Source organism: Panthera uncia, chromosome C2 (genome assembly GCF_023721935.1).
Source record: "Panthera uncia isolate 11264 chromosome C2, Puncia_PCG_1.0, whole genome shotgun sequence".
In the NCBI taxonomy this organism is placed as follows: Eukaryota; Metazoa; Chordata; class Mammalia; order Carnivora; family Felidae; genus Panthera; species Panthera uncia.
The window spans coordinates 69,126,765-69,149,544 of record NC_064810.1 but is presented as its reverse complement, the minus strand read 5'-3'; the positions used below and the strand labels follow the sequence as shown (position 1 = coordinate 69,149,544).

Sequence of the window (22,780 nt, the reverse complement as noted above, 5' to 3'; positions counted from 1 at the left end):
ATGAGGACTGTGAGTTGACCATTGAATTTGAAGTTTCACGTCATTGGCAACTGTAGGAAGGGAAGTTTAGTGTTGTTTACAATCTTAAGAGTGGGCTGAGGAAATAGTGGGAGGTAGAAACTGTATAGGCAATTCTTTTGAGAAATTTAGCTCTAAGGAAGATAAAGAAATAGAGCAGTAGCTGAGGGATGACTGGGAAATATTTGTTTAGGTGGGAGAAGTTACAGTATATTTGTATTTGGTGGAAAAAAGTGATGATGCAAAAGCAAAGCCCTTGAGCAGGGCACTAGTGGAGGGATGTGCCTTATGCAAGAGCCAGGGATATTCATCCACTGTAGAAGGAGGGAGGGCAGAAGAGAGGATACAGATGCAAGTGGCTTGGTAGCTTTGGTGATGAGAGAATATAAAAGCTCTCTTTTGAGAAAAGAGGTCATAAGTTTGTTACATCAGAGAGTAGGAGAATGAGTTGACTAGGTGTAAGACCACTGAGGAGTGGAAGTGTGGAAGTGTGGAAGCAGGTAATGTAAGCAAGGGAATGCTCTTAGTCTTTGATCATAGAATCTTAGCTGGGTAAGAGGGTACTGAAAAGAGGAGGTAAGTAATAGAAAGCAAAAACATACCAGGGCAAATTGACTGGAGATCCCTCTGTAGGCTATGAACAGTTGAGGCGGGAGACAGCAGAGTAAATGAGAAAAAAGAAGTGATAAGCAGGGGTAGATAGATTGAAATCATGATTTAAGAGATGTAAAGTTACTAGCCTCAAGTGTGGTCAAGGGAGTTAATAGTTGAGGTGAATGGAGATTGTTTTTGGCTGAGTTACAAAACTGGAGAGGAGGAATTCATAGATATTTGCTCTTAAAAATAGAAAAGGGTTTGGTAACAAATTGGTAACCAAGGATTTGGCTCATTTATTTTTTAGAGTTCTTCCTGAAGTCTAGGCTCCAGGACCAAGATATCCAGAGGAGACCAATTTCTTTCTACACCCACATGTGCAACCCCTGGGTCTCCCTGTTAGGGGTGAGTTACCTCATTTTTATCTCAATTGTCCTTGAGAAAGAATTCAGGTAGAGATGTTGATCTAGGGAGCTGCAGAGGGAAGAGGAAAAAGGACACCCTTAATTAGGAGCAATGTGATTTAAGTGTGTTACATTAGACTTTAGATGGGATTACAAATGGCAAGATTATATTTAATGAACCACTTATTTCAATCAGTGGTTTACTTTAAAAAATAATTAATCATCTGTGATAACCTCTGGGTCACTAAATTTCTAGGTATACCAAATTAGCATAATTTCACTCTAATTTGTTTCTTCTAGAGAGAAGTAGGACAAGGAGCTAGGGTAGGATATTTATTGATAGTTTTGATTACAGGGTACTTTTGGGTGGGTGTCTTCTCAACTATCTGCTTAAGTGCAGTTTTTTGAATTATGTGTGAACTTCTATTTAGAATTTATAGTGATCAGAGGTGGATTAGAGGGACTGTTGTTTCTTGAAGTCTTTACCTTGTGACTTGCTTACCACGTGATAAACTATTAGGTGACTTGCCTTCGTATTCTGTTTCCACAGGCTGTTGGGTCCCTTCTCATCATGTTTGTGATCCAGTGGGTCTATACCCTCATTAACATGGGTGTTGCTGCCATTGTGTATTTCTATATCGGTCGGGCCAGTCCAGGGCTTCACCTTGGTAAGCCATTTTGCTGCCATCTTCCTTCTTCTCTTTTAGCTTTCATTGAAAAAACTGCATTTTGAGCACCTATTAAATGCCAACTAATTCAGATTCTAATCTCATTTTCAAGTAGCTTATTATAGTCTAGGAGGAAAAATATAGCATGCATATAAATGGTAACAAAAAATAATAACAACTTGTAAGGTTTATAAGACGTGTGGAAGTAAAATCGATGACAACAGCAGCACAAGGGAGGAGGAAAGAAATGGGAATATACTGCTTTAGGTTTCTGATACTAATGTGAAATACTATAACATCACTTAAATGTAGACCACGATAGGGGCACCTGGGTGGCGCACTCAGTTAAGCGACTGACTCTTGATTTTGGCTCAGGTCCTGATCTCACAGTTCATGGGGTTGAGCACTGACAGTGTGGAGCCTGCTTAAGATTTTCGCTCTCCCTGCCCCTCCCCTACTCACGCTCTCTCTCTCTCTCAAAATAAATAAATAAATAAATAAATAAATAAACATTTTAAAAAAGGTAGACCATGATAAGTTACAAAGGTATACTACAAGTCCTAAAGCAACCACTAAAATAATACAACAAAGAGTTATAGCTAATAAGCCAATAAAGAAAATAAAATTGAATTTAAGAAAGGCTCAAATAGAAATAAAGCAGGAAAAAGGAAAATGATCATAAAGGACATATAAGACAAACAAAAAACAGAAGGGTGGTTTACAGCTGTATCAATAAACCTAGCTATACCTATGTACCTATATAGTTATATCAATAAACACACTAAATATAAATAGTCTAAATATTCACAATTCAAAGGTATAAACTCTGAGATTGTCAGATTCAATAAAAAAGCAGCTATATGCTGCCTATAGGGAATCTACTTTAAATATAAAGACACATGGGTTACATGGGTGGCTCAGTTGGTTAAGGGTCTGACTCTTGACTTTGGCTCAGGTCTGATCTCATGGTTGTGAGATCAAGCCCCACACAGGGCTCCATGCTGAGCATGGGGTCTGCTTGGGACTCTCCCTCTCTCTCTCTGCCCCTCCCCAGCTAGCACACACACACACACTTGCACTCTCCCCCTGCCTAAATAAATAAACATTAAAAAAAATAATAAAGGCACAAATAAGTTAAAAGTAAAGGGGTGGGAAAAGATAATATCATGATAACATGAATCAAAACAAAGCTGGACTGATTATACTAACACCAGACAAAACAGATTTCAGAGAAAAGAATCTTATCAGAGATATAAAGAGGGTCATTTCATAAAGGTAAAGGATAAAGAGGGTCATTTCATAAAAATAAAGGGAAAAATTCATCAAGAGGATATAACAAACCTTAACATTTATGTACTTAGAACAGAGATTTGAGGAGTGCCTGGGTGTCTCATTTGGTTAAGTGTCCAACTCTTGATTTCTGCTCTGGTCATGATCTCACAGTTCATGAGATCAAGCCCCACATCAGGCTGTGTGCTGGCAGGGTGGAGCCTGCTTGGGACTCTCTCTCCCTCTCTCTCTGCCCCTCCTTTACTCATGTTCTCTTTCTCTCTCAAAATAAATAAGCATTAAAGAAAAAAAAAAAAAGAAACAGAGCTTTAAAATAACATGATGCAAAACCTGACAGAACTGCAAAAAGAAATAGAAAAGTTTATAATTATAGTCAGAGATTCCAACACCTCTCTCTCAATAAACCTAGCTCTACCTATATACCTATATAGTTATATCAATAAACACACTAAATATAAATAGTCTAAATATTCACAATTCAAAGGTATAAACTTGATAATTGCTAAAATAAGTAGGCATAAAATCAGTAACACTTTATTTATTTATTTTTAAATGTTTATTTATTTTGAGCAGGCAGAGAGAGAGAGAGAGAGAGCGAGCACTAGTGGGGGAGGGGCAGAGAGAGAGGGAAAGAGAGAGAATTCTAAGCAGGCTCCGAGCTAACAGAGCCTGACATGGAGCTCAGTCTCCTAAATCGTGAGATCATGACCTGAGTCAAAATCAAGAGTCAGATACTTAACCAACTGAGCCACCCAAGTGCTCCAAATCAGTAAGACTTTAGAAGACTTGAAAAACATTGCCAACAAACCCAAGCAAATTGACATTTATAGAACATGCCACCTAACAACAACAGAATATACATTTTCTTCAAGTATATATGAACTTGCCAGGATAAACCATATTCTCAGATTTAAAAAAAAAGTCACAACAAATTTAAAAGCATTCAGGTATATTCAAGAACAAAGTATGTTCTTTGACTAAAGGGGAATTAGAAATAAGTAATAGAATAATATTCTGGTTATCAAAATATTTAGAAACCAAAGAACACTAAATAACACTAAATGACTAAGAATACTAAGGAAACTAAATAACTTGTGGTCCAAAGTGAAATTACAAGGGTATTTGGGTGGTTCAGTCAGTTAAGCATCTGATCCTTGATTTTGGCTCAGGTCATGATCTCATGGTTCGTGAGCTCAAGCCCCATGTCAGGCTCTGTGCTGATGATGCAGAGCCTGCTTGAGATTCTTTCTCTCTCCCTCTATCTCTGCCTCTCCCCTGCTTGCATGCTCCCTTTCTCTCTCAAAATAAAGAAGATAAACATTTAAAAAAGTGGAATTACAAAATATTTTGAACTGAACAAAAATGAAAATGTAACATTTCAAAATTATGGGATGAAGCTAATTCAGTAGTTGGAAGGAAATTTATAGCATCAAATGCTTATATTAGAAATGAAGAAATGTCTGAAATCAATGACCCCAGCCTCCAATTTAAGAAACTGGAGAAAGAAGAGCAAATGAATCCCAAATACGAAGAAAAAAAAGAAACAATAAATATCAAAGTAGAAATCAATAAAAATTTTACATAGGGAGAATGCCAGTGAAACAAAAATCTGGTTACGTGACATCAGTAAAATTGAGAAATCTTTAGCCATACTAATGAGTATAAAAGGAGAGAAGTTATAAAACTATCAATACCAGAAGTGAGAGAGATGGCATTACTAGAGTCTACAGATATTAAAAGAAAAACAAAGAAATACTATAAACAGTTAGGTGCCAATAAGTGTGGCAACTTAGATAAATTGGACAAATTCCTTGAAAGATATGAACTACCAAAGTTCTCTCTAGAAGAAACGTAGGACTATTTAGGTCATGTAAATACCTTGTCATTAAAAACCTTCCCACAGAGAAAACTCTAGGCCCAGATGGCTTCACTAATGCAAACTACCAAATATTTAAGGAAGAGAAGAATATTAATTCCATAGAAACTCTTTGGAAAACTGCACACCAATATCCTTCATGAATGTAGATGCAAAAGATCATAACAAAACATTAACAAGTTGAATATAACCATATGCAGCATAGGGACCAATGCAGGGCTTTAACTCACGACTCTAAGATCAAGACCTGAGCTGAGATCAAGAGTCAGATGCTTTACCGACTGAGCTACTGAGGCACCCAATTCAGTATTCTTAATGCCGGTTCTCCCCAAATTGTTCCACAGATTCAACACAATCCTAATAAAAATCTCAGCTACCTTTTGTGTAGCAACTGGCAAATGGATTCCAAAATATTTATATGGAAATGCAAAAAACCTAGAGTAGTCCAACCAGCTTTGTAAAAGAACTAAGTTGGAGAACTTACATTACCTGATTTCAAGACTGATTATAAGCTAAAGCAATCGAGATAGCATGGTATTGGCATCAAGATAGACAAATAAATCAGTAGCCAAAATAGAGAGTCCAAAAATTAGCCCACACATACATGGTCAGTTGATTTTCAAAAAAGGTGCAAAGGCAATTCAGTGAATGAAAAGTCTTCTCAGCAATTGGTGCTGTAACAACTGGAAATCCATATTCAATGCATACATCATACAATATAAAAATAACTCAAAATAGATCATAGAACTAAATGTAAAGCCCCAAATTATAAAGTTTCTAAAATAAAATATGAGAAACTGTGACTGTGAGTGAAGCAAAGATTTCTTAGACATAACACTCAATACAGGAAAAGAGTTGAAAAATTGGACTTCATCAAAACTGAGAACTCTGATCTTCCAAATATCCTGGCAAGCCATAGGCTGTGAAAGAATATTAGCAATTCACATATCTGATAAAGGACTTGTATCTAGAACATATAAAAACTCTCAATATTCAATAAGGATATGACAACAAAAATGGGCAAAAATTTTAAATAGATTTCACTAAAGAACATAAATGGATGGCAAATAAGCACATGAAGATGCTCAACATGAGTGGTTATTAGGAAATGCAATTAAAATCATAACATATTACTATACATCTATTTATAAGACTAAAATTAAAAGTACTGACCATGTCATATGTTGGTGAAGATATTCCAAGGAGAACTATCATACACTGCAGGTGGGAATGTAAAAATGATACAATCACTTTGTATAACAGTTTGGCAATTTATTAAAAAATTAAACAGGGGAGGGGCGCCTGGGTGGCTCAGTTGGCTGAACGTCTGACTTCGGCTCAGGTCATGATCTTGCATTCATGAGTTCAAGCCCCGCGTCGGGCTCTGTGCTGACAGCTCAGAGCCTGGAGCCTGCTTCAGATTCTGTGTCTCCTCCTCTCTCTGCCCCTCCCATGCTCATGCTCTGTCTCTCAATAATAAATAAATGTTAAAAATTTTTTTAAAAATTAAACAGGGGAGATGAGGGTATGTGTGTGAAATAGGTGATGGGGATTAAGGAGTACACTTGTTGTGATGAGTGCTGGTGATGAAGGGAATTGAATCACTATATTATATGCCTGAAACTAATATAATGCTGTATGTTAACTACACTGGAATTAAAATTTAAAAAATATATAAATAAATAAAATCCCCCCCCAAAAAGTTAAATCTATACCTGCTATATGAACCAGCTACCGTACTTCTAGTTATTTACCCAAGATGAATGAAAGAATATGGCCATTAAAAACATGACATGGGGCGCGTAGGTGACTCAGTCGGTTGAGCTACTAACTCTAGATTTTGGCCCAGGTCATGATCTTACAGTTGTGAGATTGAACTCCACGTCAGGCTCCACGTTGAGTGTGGAGCCTGCTTGGGATTTTCTCTCCCTCTCTCTCTGCCCCTCTCTCCCACTCTCTCTCACAAAAAAAGTACATGAATATTCATAGCAGCTTAATTTGTAAGTAGCCCCAAACTAGAAACAACCCATATGTCCAACAACAGGTGACTCTATAAATAAATTGTAGTACAGCCATACAATGGACTACTACTCAGCAGTAAAAAGAATGAACTTACTTTTTTTAAAGAATGGACTATTGATACATGCAGTAACATGGATGAATCTCAAAATAATGATGATGAGTGAAAGAAACCAGACAAAAAGAGTACATAGTATATTATTTCATATATCTATAATTATTGAAAATGCAAACTAATCTATAATGACAGCAGATCTGTGGTTGCTTTTGGATGGGGTTTGTGGGTTGGGGGAATGTGTGGGAGAGAGGTCTTATGAAGTGACTTGAGGAAACTATCGGAGGTAATAGATTTGTTCATTATTTTGTTTGTGGCAATGGTTTCACAGTACATATATGTGTCAATACTTACCAAATTTTACACTTTAAATACATGTAGTTTGTTCTAAAAATGTACCCAGGATTTGTTTTAATTAGTAAGATTAAACACAGGCACAGAAATGGTAAGATACACACACACACACACACACACACACACACACACACACAGAAGTGATTGTCAAGAAGGAAGAAGTTTATACTGACAGACCCCTAGAAAGAGGAAGCATGGCATACCACTCAGGGCCACATGGGGAAGGACCAGGTCAGGAGGCAGAAGAAGAAGAGGAGAACAAGGCTCAGAGCCATAATTGGAGTTTTAATGGGAAGGAATGGGTGAGGCAGGTAGGTAGCTGAGTGAGTTTAGGTTTGGATAGTTTGAATAATTTCAGTGGGCTCTGGGCTCGAGGAGTGGTCACTAGCTGTCCCTGGCCCTGGAGTCACAAGCTGTCCCCTGGCAGGGGAGTATCTCAGTGTGTGGGAGTTTAACAAAGGAGGAGATTGGGGGTAAGGGCTCTGGATTGGTTGGTTTGTATATCAAAAGTATGCTCACAGGGGAGTTGGCTATTTCTAGGAATTAGCTCCACCTCCAGGATCAAGGCCACAAATTCCAGAGTGGCAATAATAAAGAAAGTAAGAAAACACAGTCAGTACTCTGATTATATGTCAGTTATTCCTCAGTAATAAAGCTGTTTAAAAAATACAGTTGAGGAGTGCCAGGGTGGCCCAGTCAGTTGAACGTCTGACTCTTGATTTTGACTCAGATCATGAGCTCACGGTTCATGAGATCCAGCTCCACTATGGGGTTGATGCTGACAGTACAGAGCCTGCTTGGGATTCTCTCTCTCCCCCTCTCCCTCTGCCCCTCCTCCAACTGCTCTCCCCACCATGAGCGTGTGCTTTCTCTCTCTCTCAAAATAAATAAACTTAAAAATATATATACAGTTGAGAGCACTTTTAAACAAAATTCTATGATGCCCTAATTTAAAATGAAGCAATTAGTTTCAAGTTCTAACTAAATCAAACCATAACAATCTAGGCAAACTGAAAAGAAAAAAAAAAGTTTTTCAGAATTAGAATAGTTTGATGTATAGAGGTTTACTTGTTTGTTTGTTTGTTTGTTTGTTTAGGTAGGCTTCACACCCAGTCTGGAGCCCAACACAGGGCTTGAACTCAAGACCCTGAGATCAAAACCTGAGCTGAGATCAAGAGTCAGACACTCAACTGACTGAGCCACCCAGGTGCCCCTGATGTAGAGTTTTGAAAGAAAAGCACTGCAAACATTTTAAGTCCCACTTATGTGAAAAATAATGCTTTAGAAAAAGTCATGCTAAGGAGAGGTCCTAGTATCAGCTAGTTTAATGGATAGAATATATTTTGATTAACATAGGGATTACATTGGTGATTGCTTCTAAATTTCTTAGAAATTAGTTTGATATTAATAAATTTAAATATTTCCCAGAAATTTATTCACAGGAAAACATGAAATAAAATTTCAGGCCAATCTACATCTGAAATTTAGATAATTTAGAACCTAAGTGATCATACATAAGAAGGGTCAGTAAAATGTTTATTTTCTTTCTTCTGAGAGTATCAAAATATATTAGGAACTTTCTCTTACAATTGTAGAATTAATGCAGATCTAAAATTTGTCCTCCCATTAACCATAAGAACCCTAAATGAAACTGAGGAAATAAATGTTATTAGGGGCATACTGTTGACATTAGCCAAGATTCTCATGTAAGCCCCATAATGCTAACATTCTGATTATATATTGAATATTATCTTATTAACCAATGTTATGTATATATATGTATATATGTGTGTTTGGTGTATATGGTAGATATATATTCACTGTACCATATACATACATACATACATATACGCATATATGTATGCATATGTAAGCATATACATGTATAGGTATACATATATACCTATACATATATATAAAACTTGGAGAAGCACTTTAAAAAAATTACGTTTGATTTGATTTCCTTCCAATTTTAGTATATGTGCCGCCAAAGCGAGCACCATTTGATTTGATTTCCTAAAGTTTTATATATATATAATTTATTATGTGAGATTTTTAAAAAACCCACATCAAAGGAGGGATGGATTTAAAAAAAAGTTGATAAGTCCTATTCTAATCAGTATGTCTGATGTCAAGATATTTGGGTAGTATCACAACAGTCTCACTTCAAACTTCAGCTCTGACGTTTCTACATATTGAGGTATGTGAGTCACTTAACACCTATTGAAACATCCTAAGTGCCAGGTTCTGTGGGTGTTGTACTGTGAGTGTTCCAAGATGAAAAAGACATCCTTTCTATCCTTAAAGAGTGAATGGTCTAGTAGGGGATTTTATACCATGTATTTAACGTATTATCAATTTGAATCTAAGAGATTATCAAAACAATTTTAAATTCCTAAGACTGAAGTTAGCAAACCCTCTGCTTTTTCCTGTATAGCACTGTATTTAGTTTCTTTCTTGGGATTTTGAATTTTAGAAATTTTTGAAATATAGGTTTGAAAACTACATTTGGGTACAAAGTCCTTAGCTGGTTGCTGTCGGAGTATTACCATGAATAAAGTTTAGTTAAACTGAAAAATGAAAAAAAAAACTGTGCTAATTCTGTGTGTGTATCAGAGAGTGTATAATCACACTATTAAAACTGAGCTCCTGGATGCATACATAGAGCCTTTAATCAATATTTGTGTATATGTCTTCCCTGTAGGATCAGCCTCCAACTTCAGCTTCCTCAGGTGGATGAAGTCTCTTCTGATCCCCTCCTGCAGGTCTGTGCTACTCTGGGGCCCTGAGAGGTATGGTACTAAGGGTGTCTAGCCCCTGGCTAGGTTTAAGCGAACTGTGGAATGGGAACCTGGCATTTGACAACCTCAAGGACACTAAGACTCTGCTCCTCGCTGCCACCCCCCCCAACCCTACCCCCCAGCCTCAGCTCATCAGAAGCTTCCTCTGGCTCAGGCTTCTTCCCTTCTTACCCTCAGGAATCACGAATAGAGGCTTTATTTAGAATGTGATCGCTGGGTGATGAGTCAAGAGAGCTGCTGTCAGTGTGCAGTCTAAGACACCAGCATCAATACACAATCATACACAAGATTAAGGCCTGAAACACCACCCATCTGCCATCTCAAATCAGAGGTAGCTGACATGATTGTATTGGTGAGAACGAGTACAGAAACAGAGCAGAGATGCTGGAGGATTTCTGTGGGCCCTCCATGTTCAAATACACAGGGAAAGGGAAGAACAAACTGTCCTGAGAAGCAGGAGGAGGGCTCATGTAGAAGGTAAGGTTTCAGGAGTGCTCTCATCTCTCTCCTCTTTTTCCAACACCCTTCCAGTAGCAATGCTTCCTCAACTTTGAAGGCCTTGGGATTCTGGAAAATCACTTCCTTCCCCTTTCAATACCAGTGCAGAGTCGAAGCGGCAGGCTGGGCAAATCCAGTCAGGACCCAACCAAGTGTTTATTTGGTTTCATTTTGTTGGTTTGTTTCTGAAACTATAGATATCGGGGTCGTACTTAATAGTATTTGCACCTTCCATGCCCTGACATTGCTAATGGATAATGGGAGCCTTTCCCATTGATCCCAGATGTAAGTTCAGAATCCTCTTGCCCCAGTTTTTTTTTATTGTGGTAAAATACACGTATCATAAACCTTGCCATCTTAGCCATTTTTAAGCATACAGTTCAGTGGCATTAAGTCCATTCACATCGTCATGCAACCATACGCACCATCCATCTCCAGAACTCTCCATCTACAAAACAGAAGGCCTATACCTATTAAACTAACTCCCCATTCTTCCCTCCTAAGAATTGTTTTAAAGACAACTCTTTATAAGCACTAGCAATCCGTTCAAGTTGGTGAAGAGATGAAACCTAGGTGTTAGAGCCTAGGATGATGACAAAAAGGAGCAGGGGCCATGGAAACCAACAGGGAAAGGGCTGGGAGGAGGTGGTGTGTGTGTGGAGAACCCCTGTCTGCCTGGAAGCTGGGCTCACATCCTTTGCCTAGCTATAGAAGGGGGCGGGTCACCTCTTGGCCTCTCTTCCAGTCTGAGGCACCAGGTTGGATGACATGTCACAACACACTGGCATTTTCCCCTAACACTTAGTCCTAGGGGAAAGTAGAGTTTGAGTGGACATAGATTCTGTGTAGAAGTCACCTACAGAATCTGGAGCTAGCTGCAAGTGATGTGTGATTGACAGTATTTGGCCTTATCTGATTGGCAGGAATATTTTTAGGCATGTCTGGGTTTAAAGCCTATAAATGACCATGAGAGGTCACTACTCCTTAAGCTGCACTTTGAACTCGAGGAATCTCACCTCTGAGGTCACTGTAGTACTATGTAGAAAAAGCAGTGTTCTAGGAGGAGATTATTCCTCCTAGAAAAGGATAGTGCTTTGATTGGAATGGAACCCAGTGCACACTATTGAAAGCTCTGTGGGCTTGTAAAGTGGGTGGTGGAGGCCTCAGCTAAGTGTCAACATCACACTTGCTGGCCTCACATGGCTACAGGGTGAGGTACCCTGGTGGTTATTCAGGAGGGTGAAAGGACCAAGACATGGTGATTCATTTAAAAGTAGAAATTGCTAGCTGTGTTTTCTGTTTTGTAGTTTGGAAGGTTTTGTTCCATCCACCCACCACAACTATAGTCCTAGAGGCTCTTCAAAACCCAAGAAGAATAATATTGTAGAATGTGTTTGGGCAAAGGACTTTGGCTATGTTATTTCCTCTGTTACACATATAATTCCCAGAATTATGTGAAATTGGCCTGACCTTGCCTTGAGAGAACTTTCTTTTAGAAGTCCTAGCAACTGCCCAGGTGAGAATTCTCAGGCCATTCTGCTGTAAAAGTGAAGCATATTATTTCCCCGAACTCAGAAGAATGCAATGGTTTCAGCTAAAAAAAAAAAAAAACAAAACAAAAAAAAAAAGGGCATTAACAAAAAAATACATCAGCAAAAACACTTACATGTTGAGTGGCATGGCATTTTTGTCACCTCCTAACCTCACTTCCTGGAGATCCAACCTTTAGAGAAATTAACTCATTTCTCAGAAAACCTCCCATCTTTCTGATTTGGGTATGTTCTCAGCAAGCAGCTGCAAGCTGTAGTCCTGTGATCTGAACTTCTGTAACAGCACATCTTGCAGCAGACAGCTGGAGCTTTCTGCTGACGTTTCACAAGCTTAGAACCTTTTAAAAATAATTGTCAAATATATTCTTTCTTTATTTTTTTTTAATTTTTTTAACGTTTATTTATTTTTGAGACAGAGAGAGACAGAGCATGAACGGGGGAGGGTCAGAGAGAGGGAGACACAGAATCTGAAACAGGTTCCAGGCTCTGTCTGAGCTGCCGGCACAGAGCCCGACGCGGGGCTCGAACTCACGGACCATGAGATCATGACCTGAGCCACCCAGGTGCCCCTCAAATATATTCTTTAAACAACTCGCACATTACTACTCATGAAGTAGATGATTCTTTTTAAGTAAAATTTTAACAAGGAAATCCATGCTTAAGGTATGACTTAAGGACCTAACACAGACTGACAGAATTGATAGGGACTAAAAGATGAGAAAAATAGAGGCACCGGAGGTGAAGAGGTTTGCCTGGGGCCGTTAGGCTAACTAGTGGCAGAGCTGTGACTATCCATCTTCAATAGGTACCCTGACTGCCCGTCTGATCTTTCCTTACTGCATTCTGCCTCTAGCACTTTCCTCTTGTATCCCAGACATTTTCCCTTACCGGACTATTTTAACTCCAACTGTATGTAGACACTTCAGGGACAATGGAATCCATATCAGGACTTGCTTTTTGTCTTCAGGCCAACAAAGTGTCAAAAGCCTTTGCAGTTCCCATCGTAGCTGGTTCCTATGTAAACCTTAGCCCTGGGAACCATTCCTCATTCAACTTCCTTTCCAAAGAACCAAAGAGGGAGTTTCTCTTCCTACTCTTCTCAGTTTTCCAGCCTCTCCGTTCCATGATTTCATTTGACAAAAAAAAAAAAAACAAAAAAAAACAAAAAAAAAACAAAAAAAACCAAAGCAAAGCTGTAGAGCCCCAACTTGATACCATTTGGATGGTTATCTTTGTGGGTTGCCTCCTATGGGGTGGATGCAGTTTTACCTGTTTCTACTAAAGAGAGATAAATCTCACTCTCTCCCCTTATTTTGATATATATTTATTACAGTTTGGGTTCATAAACTATTATACACATAGTGTTCCGCAGTTATTTTATTTAAATCCATATTAAATAATAAGTACAAAATAATAGCACAATGACATTTTTGTAAATTGTTACTCTATCCCAGAGGAGACTCATCTCTGCTGTTACAGTACTTCGTCTTTCTTTCTGACTGCCCTCTGTGTTTCTCTCACTGAAGGAGCTTGAGATCTCCCCAAGAGCAGATAATTTTGGCGCCATCCCTGGCTAGGGTTGACATGGAAATGACTCAGCTCACCCAGGAGAACGCAGACTTCGCTACTCAGGATCGCTACCACCATTCTTCCTTTGTGAGTCGGGAACAGCTGATGTCTCAGTACTAGGGTACTGAGTGCTTAGTAGTAGGCAGCCCAAGGGCCCTCCTTTCTTGGAGCTGTCCTGTGCACAATTGATCTGGATCTCAGAACCTTCATGATGCTGATTCTCCTCAGTAAGAAACTCAAAGACCTGTCCTCCCACTGTTGTTCTGGAAAATGGACATCTGCACTCTGGTCTGGAGCACCACATCTCACCAGGGTAACCACTGGAGTGGCTGTGGCCTCCTCAACATGCACCCAGTGTGAAGAGCTCCACAACAAACATCAAGACTTGTAGGTGTGGAGAGTCAGCCCAGGTTGCTTGTTCTGAAGGCCACAATAAACGGTTATTTTAAATTTTATTGTATTATTTATTTTTTGAATAAATAATACACTCACATGGTTATAAACCCCAAAGGATAATCATATAGAGTGAAAACTCTCCCTCCCATCCTCGTTTCCCCTGTGTTCACCCCCTGTCCCAGACGTAGTCACTGTTCTTATATATACTTCCAGCATGTCTTTATGAATACACAAGTAAATAGGAATGTGGATTCCTTCTACTCCTTTTTTATCCACAAAAGGTAAAATGTTATATATATATTCTGTACCTTGCTTTTCCCCTTAACTTGGAGACATTTCCACATCAATGCATATACGGTTTCCTCATCATTTTTCATCGTATGAAAGTGGTATAATTTATTTCATCAATTCCACAATGATGACATTTGGATTGTTTCCAATCTTACGCTGCTATAATCGGTTCTGCAGTGAATAATATTGTACATATGTACAAGCATAAAGTGTATGCGTAGGATACATTCCCAGAAGTGGAATTGCAAGATCAAAGGGCACATGCATTTGTAAGCCATTATTGTTTAGGGAAGGTCTTTTTAATGAAAAAGTTAAATTACCATGAAATACCTAATAGTGACTCACGTTCTCAAAAGCCTTTGTGGTCCCCAGCTCTGTGGACACCTTTGCAGCTGTTTTGCAGGATGAACGCATGAGGGGACAAGACTCTTTTGGTTCCTCTGTGAGCTCAGGGTGGCACTCATCACAAGCACGCAGTCCTGGAGGCCAGGGCAGTAGCTTCCCCTGGTAAATTCAGCACCTGGCCCAGAGTCGGTGGTTTCACCACTGAGCCGGAGGGACATGCCATTGGGTCCGTTCTGACCCCTTTCTTCTGTAGTAGACGTTCTCAAGCCAGTGTGCTGAGACTCACTTGGGAGGCCTGTTAAATGTGCAGATTTCTGCACCTCATCCATAGGGTTTTTTATTCAGTAGGTTTGGGGCAGAGTCCTGGTCTTTACATTTTTAATAAGTGTCCCAGTGATTCCACATGAGCCATCCTTGGGCCCTGTGTTGAGGAGCACTGGCCCGCTGGATGGAATGGGCTAAAGCAAGCAGGGATGGGAAGGTCATGATGAGAAGCCAGTTGGATCTCATTCTCTCCTGAAAATGAGGCCACATTTATGATTACTGTTCAGGCACCGTTTGGGTTAAAGAAAACAAACCCAATAGGCATGTGGGAAATAGCAACACCATAATGCAATGGACTATATTCATGAAGGCCTGAGTTGGTGATCTCTGAGGGCCCTTTTCAAGAAGAAACTGCCCTCATTTCTGAAATGTCTTCTCTCACCGTGAGAAGTCAGTCACTGAAATTAAGGTGTTAGCAGGGCTGTGCTCCCTCCAGGAGCTCTGATTACTGGGGAGGATGCCATCCTTGCCTCTTCCAGCTGCTGGTGGCTGCAGGCTGTCTTTGCCCTGTGGCCACATTACTCCTGTCTTCACAGCCAACATCTTCAAATCTCTCTGCTCCATGGTCACACCGCATCTCCTCTGTGTCAGCCTCTGCCTCACTCATAAGGATACGTGTGGTTGCATTCAGGGTGCACGCAATCCAGGATCATCTCCTCGTCTCAAGAGCCTTAAGGATTGGGATGTGGCTATCTTTGGGGGTACCCCTTTTCAGCTTTCACAGAAGCCTTTAACAATTCTGCGTTTTACTCTTTTGGATTCTGCATAACAAGCTAAAAAAGTAATGCCTCTGAAAAAGGTGGTACTGAGCTTGAAAACCACACACAGCAGAGGATTCAAGTATCCAGGGTGAGAACTTTGCCAATCTGATTCATGTTATAGAAAAGAGTAAGAGAAGGACAGGGTATAGAATTTCAGCATTCCCCTCAGTGTTGGGGATACCTAAACGAATAGCTCACAGTCTTGTGTGGGAGGCAGATGCTAAACACACCGAACCATCTTATTAGGTCCAAAAATCTTGTGTTTCACCCAAACCATATTGTGTAAATGGTCATAGTAACCAGTACAACAATAATCAGATGATAGCCTGGGATCCGCAGGAAGCAGAAGTTCCCTGGTGCGCCCAGGGAAGCAGGAGCGAAAGGAAACAGGACTGAAGCAGGGAAAGAGGCTCCACATTGAATGAGCAACGCTTTAGCATCAGGGGCAGCTAAACGCTCCATCTCGAAGGACCCTTCTGAGAGACTGTAGGGACACCTGCATCTCAAGACCTTCTTGCAGAGGGAGAAAAGGATGAGAGTTCAGCCACTGGTTTTTGTTTCCCACAAAGTTTAGCCATGAGACTTAAACCACCTCCCTGCTTCAGTCCTGACCATACTTGTGATTTGCACTCTGTGAGCACCTAGCAAGTTCTGCAGGAAGCAGCAACCTTATTCTGCGGGAAATTGGCTGGAGCCTAGCAGAACTGGTCACTACAGTGGTGGCTGAGATGGAACAAGTGGCCTTGGCCCCAGAGACAGGTGGGTCAGAGAGGATCTGAGGTGGCACATAAGGGATGTTGCCAGAAGTAAGTACAGTTGTCAGAAAAATGAGACACAGATGTCACTGGATCATTCAGACAGTTTGCTTATCCAAAAGCTGCTCAAAACTGTCAGCGTAGTCGGGGTTTATGGCAGTGAGACTAGGAGCATTTTCTAAAATAGGTGGAGGGGAAGGTTCTGGCCTAAAGATTTTACCAAGGGGTACACTGTCGTGGATGAGAATGTGAATGAGTGAGGGTCATATGACACCTTCTAGGACCATGACTGTCACCTTTCAGGCCATGCTGTCTATTGATTAATCTATCCAATGATCTATCCTTCCCCCATCTATCTATCCACCTACCCACTCATGTATTGATCTAGCCATTTATCTACCCACCGCCCCCACCCACCCATCCATTGACCTTCCCATCCATCTATCCATCCATGGCTGGAGCCACTGTATACATGCCCAAGACCACCTCACCTGAGCCAGGTACCCCTCACCAATCTCAGAGCTTTATAATGTAAAAATATGACTACAGGCCATTCAAACAGAGATGAACTCAGCCACCACCCTCACACTTCCAGGGTGAGTACAGCCCCATTCTAGAACATCCTTGAGTTCAGGGCTGGGAACCAGCCCTGATTGTCAGGGCTCAGATGTCTCTGGGAGTCATGCTAACAAGTCCTCTGACCTACACAATAGAGTATATCCTGTATAAACAATTATAAATTAATGTGAAAGTTCGAGGTTCAGGATTCCATCTGCCTTCCTCCTCTCCAGGTTTCTGAATGAGGATGTATATTTAAGGATGGGAAACAATGTTCCAATTTATGTATTAATACCTGGACAAAGGTGTAAGAGCAGTAGTGGAGAATGCGGCTGAGGTCAGAAGATCGAAGCGAGGCCTGTGGTGTCTAACTTTGTTCCTTTTGAATATATATCACTTCTCCCAAAGACTCTGGGATGAGGAGCTGGAATTAAGAGAGAGAATGACCAGCTGACCTCATCACCCAGTAACAGATGAGCAGAGATCATAAGGTGACCACACATTGCCTTTCAATTCTGGGTCCTGTTCGCCAATGAAACGTGGTCCCAGCTTTGACCAATCAGATTGGCCTCCTGCTCCCATGGGGAGGAGCAAATATAAGAAGCCAGGTGGGGTGGGGCCAGAAATGTTCCTTGCTTCTGCCGTGGTGTGGCAGAGGGAGCTTGGGTGGTAGCTCCATCCTCTCCATGGGCAGAGGAGGAAAGTGAGGAGAACTGAAGGGACCCCAGAAGCAGTAAGAGCAGTGACAGAGGCAGACACAGGGATTGTGAATAGGCAGAGAAGCCCTAAGCCACCCTTGATAGCAGTCAGGGGGGGCTCCCTAGAGGAGGAGATATCTGACCTGCATCCAAGCACTTGCCGAAGAGAGGAGAGGCGAGACATTCCCAACAGAGGGGACAGCGTGATGAAAGGTGTTTGTGGTGATTCAAGATTTCAGAGGCAAAAGAGTGAGGCAGTGTGAGGCGAGAAAATCACAAGGCAAGGGCCAGGTCCTGAAGGGGCTTGTAGCCCACTCTGTGTGCTAGGAGAAGGGAAGGCTGAGAAATGATAACAAAAACCCGTCTTCAATATTTTATGGGACTTTATCAGAAGATCCTTATAGGAATTAAGTAAGCACGATCCAGGAACACTCCAGCTTCAGCTCCACTCCTACCTGGACACATGTTGACCTTCTGCACTGGAAAGGGAAGGGGGGCGAGTGGTGGGCTTTCACTCCTGAGGTCAGAGCAAGTGGAGGAAGAGGCCGCAGAACCAGCCCTGAAATCTGCAGGGGCAGGGACCAATCACCCGAGGTTCCCAGAAGGCCCGCTGTGTTCTGAGTCCCAGCCACACTCGTAGCTGGTGAGGATGGGCTGTCAGGGCAGGAGGAGGTGCAGGGTAAGAAGAGAACAGAGTCCTCCGTCCTGCTGTGTTACTTTCCTATCCCCTGCTGTAACAATTACCACAGAGTTAGTGGCTTAGAGCAACACAAATATATTCTCTTACGTACGGTTCTAGGAGTGGGTCTCACTGGGCTAAAAATCACGGCATCGGCAAGGCCACGTTCCTTCCAGAAGGTCTATAGGAGATTTCCTTGCTTTTTGCAGCTTCTAGAGGCTGCCTGCGGGCCTCGGTGGTGGGCCCGTCCATCTCCCGAGCCAGCAACCAGCCATCATTTGTGCTCTAGCCTCTGCTTCTGTTACCACATATTCTCCAACTCCACTGTCTCCCTCTCCTGCTTTTAAGAGCTTGTTTGGAGATCCTAGCAGGAGAGAGCAGCTACCCCTATACATTTGGCTGAAGAACGGTCCACCCGTATCAGGGAAGGTCATCCTCTTCCACCAAGCATGCAGCTTCTGGAGGGACACACATCGAGCCATGAGGGAGGAAGGGGACACACCCGCCTAGCCAGCCAGATCAGCCAAATCAACCCTGGCTGTCAGTGGGGTGACAGATGTCGCAGCCAGATCACCTTCACATCCCTTCTGCCTTCAAGGACCCGTGCGATGACATTGGGCTCACTGGATAATCCGGCATATTCTCCCCATCTCAGGGTCCTTAGTTGAACTCCATCTGCAAAGTTCCTTTGACCATGTAAGAAATGTTTCATAGGTTCAGGGCCATCTTTGGGGGCTGAGGACCAGGGAGACAATGGAGGTACACAGCCACACAGCAGTGCAGCATACAGCCAAATGACACTCTACAAGTTGAATTCACACATGCTGAGGAGACATGGAGGGAGGAAGACATCCAGGAGACTTTTTGGGGAAGTGGGTTTTGAACCAGGTTGGGCAGAGGATATGGCAAGGCTTGTGAAACAGCAGAATGAAGTTCAAGGACAAATGAGACAGAAGGACCAAAGCAAGAGAATGCAAGGTCTTCCCTTCAGCCTAATGACTCTTCTTCCTACCTTTGACTCTTAAGTGGATTCACTTGGAGGGAGTTTGGTGTAGTTGCAAATTCATGGGATTTGGGGAAGCAAATCTCCGTTTGAATCCTGGCTCTACCACTTACCAGCTCTGCGATCTTAGGGAGGCTTTTTAGCCTCTCTGATCCTTGATGTCCTTCTCTGTGGAATGGGAATTGTAAGTCCTTCCTGACTCCAAGTGGCATTGTAAGATGAGATGCACATTTTTGGGGGGGAGGAAATAAAGGTGGAGGAGGTGTCATAAAAGGGTTCTTCTACCAGCGCTGCTGATTCCGTGTCACTTAACTGGGGGGGGGGGGGGGGAACACAGAAAGAAAAAAAAATCCACGAATCATTGCACTGATTCTTGGCGTCTACTAGCCTGAAATTTCATAGCAGAGTGGAGTCCTACTGCTTCAGCCGCAGACATAGTGGGACACACCTTCGCTAGCCGGCAGCAGGAAATCTGCGCATGCGCAAGAGCGAGGCGAGCCGGCAGAGTTGCCTCCTGCCATTTCAATCTGCGCTTCCCCATCACCCCCTCAGCTTATCAGATTCTTTGGCCACATTCCTATACCACTTCTCCTCTCAAGCTTCTCCCTTCTCTTCCCTTCCCAGAGCCTTGGGTGTTTTTCTTAAATATCAAAAAACCTACTCACCAGTTTATTTGAACCAAGACTTACTCTAGAGCAAATAACCCACTTTCTTGCTATGTCTTATCCCCTCGGTGTCTACATAGAGCCCAGGAGGAGAAGATCAGATAGTGGTTACATGGGTTGTGGGGGGGAGGAAGGGCAGTAATTCTGTACTGTTTGCACTTTTCCACGGACAGGGGAATGCCGAAGTCTGTACTCATCACACACTGCTCAGCATCCCTGCATCTGGGAGATGTGCCTGGGCTCCTTTGAGGGGCCTCGTGAGCAGAAATAGATGCCAGTTTGTCAGTTTGAGGCAGTGAGTGGAGACATAAGCCCCTGACTCTTGACAAGGTACTCTTCTTGGGGAGAAGGTCATACTCAAGTAAAAGGCAAAGCAGATGGCAAGAAAGGCCCACCAGCATCAGGGGGTCCCCAGTTGGCTCTGCTCCTGGGCAGGCAGCCCATCTTGCAGCATCGAGGCTGGTACCCTTTCTCTGTTCCCTAGTCTGATGGGCTGGGAGTGAGTGGAGGTTGGATAGCAGTTGACCCTCACCACCATTCACTGAGGTGAGGGTGGCCACAGTCTTCTTCCAAAAGAGGCAGAAGGAGTTCTATAAATGAGTCTCTAATGGAGAGCCTGGGCTTTTCCCTGTTTTATTTTTTGTTTGAAAACACAAGTGTGTGTGTGTGTGTGTGTCTGTCTGTGTGTCTGTGTGTCTGTATCTGTGTGTATATGCACTTTCCTGTCTGTTAGAGAAGTCACTATATAAAAGAAGCTGGACTCACCAAATGTGAAACCTGGCTTAAAATAGGGGCCATGTGGTCTACATCCGATTCACTTTGGGAAGCCTTGAGGGTGAGTGGCATTTCAAAGGATTAGTAGCTATCCCCCAGCAGCCAGCAGAAGGGCTTGATGAACACTGATCTTTGTGATGTGACCTGCAGCATATGTGATAATAGGTCGAAGATGGAGAAAACAGCCCTGCTTTCAGATATGAACCCCAAACTGAAAGTCACAAGGGCAGATGCTCCAAATGGCAGTGTCGGCTTCTAACTGAGCTGCTTATCAGATGGGCTATTCTGTGTAACTATGTGTGTCTGTATCAGTCAGGGTAGACTTGCTGCTGCAACAAATAGCCCTCAAATCTCATTGACTTGACACTTTACACATTTATTTCTGGCTCATGTTCCAGTCTGATATAAGTGAGAAGGGGATGAGAGTTCTCTTCACTGTAATTCAGGGACCTAGGTTCCTTCTGTTTAGTAGTCAAACATTGTCTAGGCAGGCAGGGTCTTTCCCTGAATTCTCAACATCCAGCTGGTAGGTGGAAGAAGAAAGGGACACGTGGAGGATGCCATAGAAGTTTTTGGGCCCAGGGCTAAAAGGGCTCATGTCACTTCCTCCTATGCTCCATTGGCCAGAACTAGACATATAGACTGTCTAAAGGGAAGACTGACTGGGAAATACAGAGCGGCTGTGTGTTCAGGAAGGAGAGGAATCAGGTTTGGTGGGCCTCTGGCTGCTGTCTGCCACCCTCTGCCACTGTGCTCAGGATGTAAACAGCTGGAGTGGGTTCCTTATTGATGGCAAATGAGTGAATCTCCTAATCTGTTCCATGTTGTTTCACCACACTTGATCCAATGGTTCTGCCATTCCTTAAATTGTGCATAGAATTCCATGTTTAGTATTCTCTTCAGAGCCTGTGAATATTCTAATGAATGGCAAGTTTTTATTCCTTGAGGGTTCATTTGAATTCTGGAAGCACCCCCAAATCACTAGGAACCCAGTCGGAATAAGGGGACCAATCAAGCTAAATTTTCTTCTTTGGGTCAAAAATGAAGTGTGAGCACAGAGCCAACTGACTCTTGAGGCAATTTCCAAAGTTGAGATCCCAACACAACACATTTTGAGGACTGACATGACCTCTCAAAGGGCTAACTTGAAAGAATATCATGTATTTATTTTTAAGTTTTTTAGAAGTCTATTTATTTTGAGAGTGGGGAGGGGCAGAGGGAGAGGGAGAGAGAGAGAATCCCAAGCAGGCTCTGCACAGTCAGCATGGAGCCTGACGTGGGGCTACAACTCACGAAACCCTAAGATCATGACCTGAGCCAAAATCAAGAATCAGACGCTTAACCAATTGAGCCACCTAGGCACCCCAAAAGAATGGCATTTATTGAGATAAATTGTGTGGGTTTGCATGCATGCATATGTGTGTATGTGTGTGCAGTGAGTGACAGCGATTATGGTTCAGGCGCTCTTTTATTCATGACCTGTGGTCTTTTTTGCCTAACCAGATGAAAGACCTTCAGTTATAAATCATCCCAATTCGTCGTTTTAAATCTTTTTTATGTGCTCTGTCAACTTATCCAACCTATCATGGATTTGTTCAGTCACTCACTTGGTAAGTATTGAAGTCTATATGTGCAAAACTCTGAAAGAAAGAAAGAAAGAAAGAAAGAAAGAAGAAAGAAAGGAAGGAAGGAAGGAAGAAACTGTGAAACCAGATGACAGCAGTTGCTTTGTAGCTCAGTCTGTAGGTGCTGGAAGCAGAGTGTTCTAGGATGCACACCAAGGTGTGCAATAATTGGGTACAGACTTCTTGGATGGCCAGGAAGAGAGGAACTGG

General features: G+C 42.0%; 1 protein-coding gene across 1 annotated transcript in view; it reads left to right on the top strand.

Moving 5' to 3' along the window:
- SLC12A8 (solute carrier family 12 member 8) overlaps nt 1-14,133 on the top strand; it is a 115,176-nt gene extending 101,043 nt beyond the window's left edge. The window contains exons 9-12 of the mRNA XM_049629463.1: nt 920-1,017; nt 1,567-1,684; nt 9,983-10,043; nt 13,654-14,133. Of these exons, the coding sequence (XP_049485420.1) occupies nt 920-1,017; nt 1,567-1,684; nt 9,983-10,043; nt 13,654-13,816 (440 nt within the window). The 3' untranslated portion in view covers nt 13,817-14,133. The remainder of the gene's footprint in view (nt 1-919; nt 1,018-1,566; nt 1,685-9,982; nt 10,044-13,653) is intronic.
- Nucleotides 14,134-22,780: the final 8,647 nt, after the last annotated feature.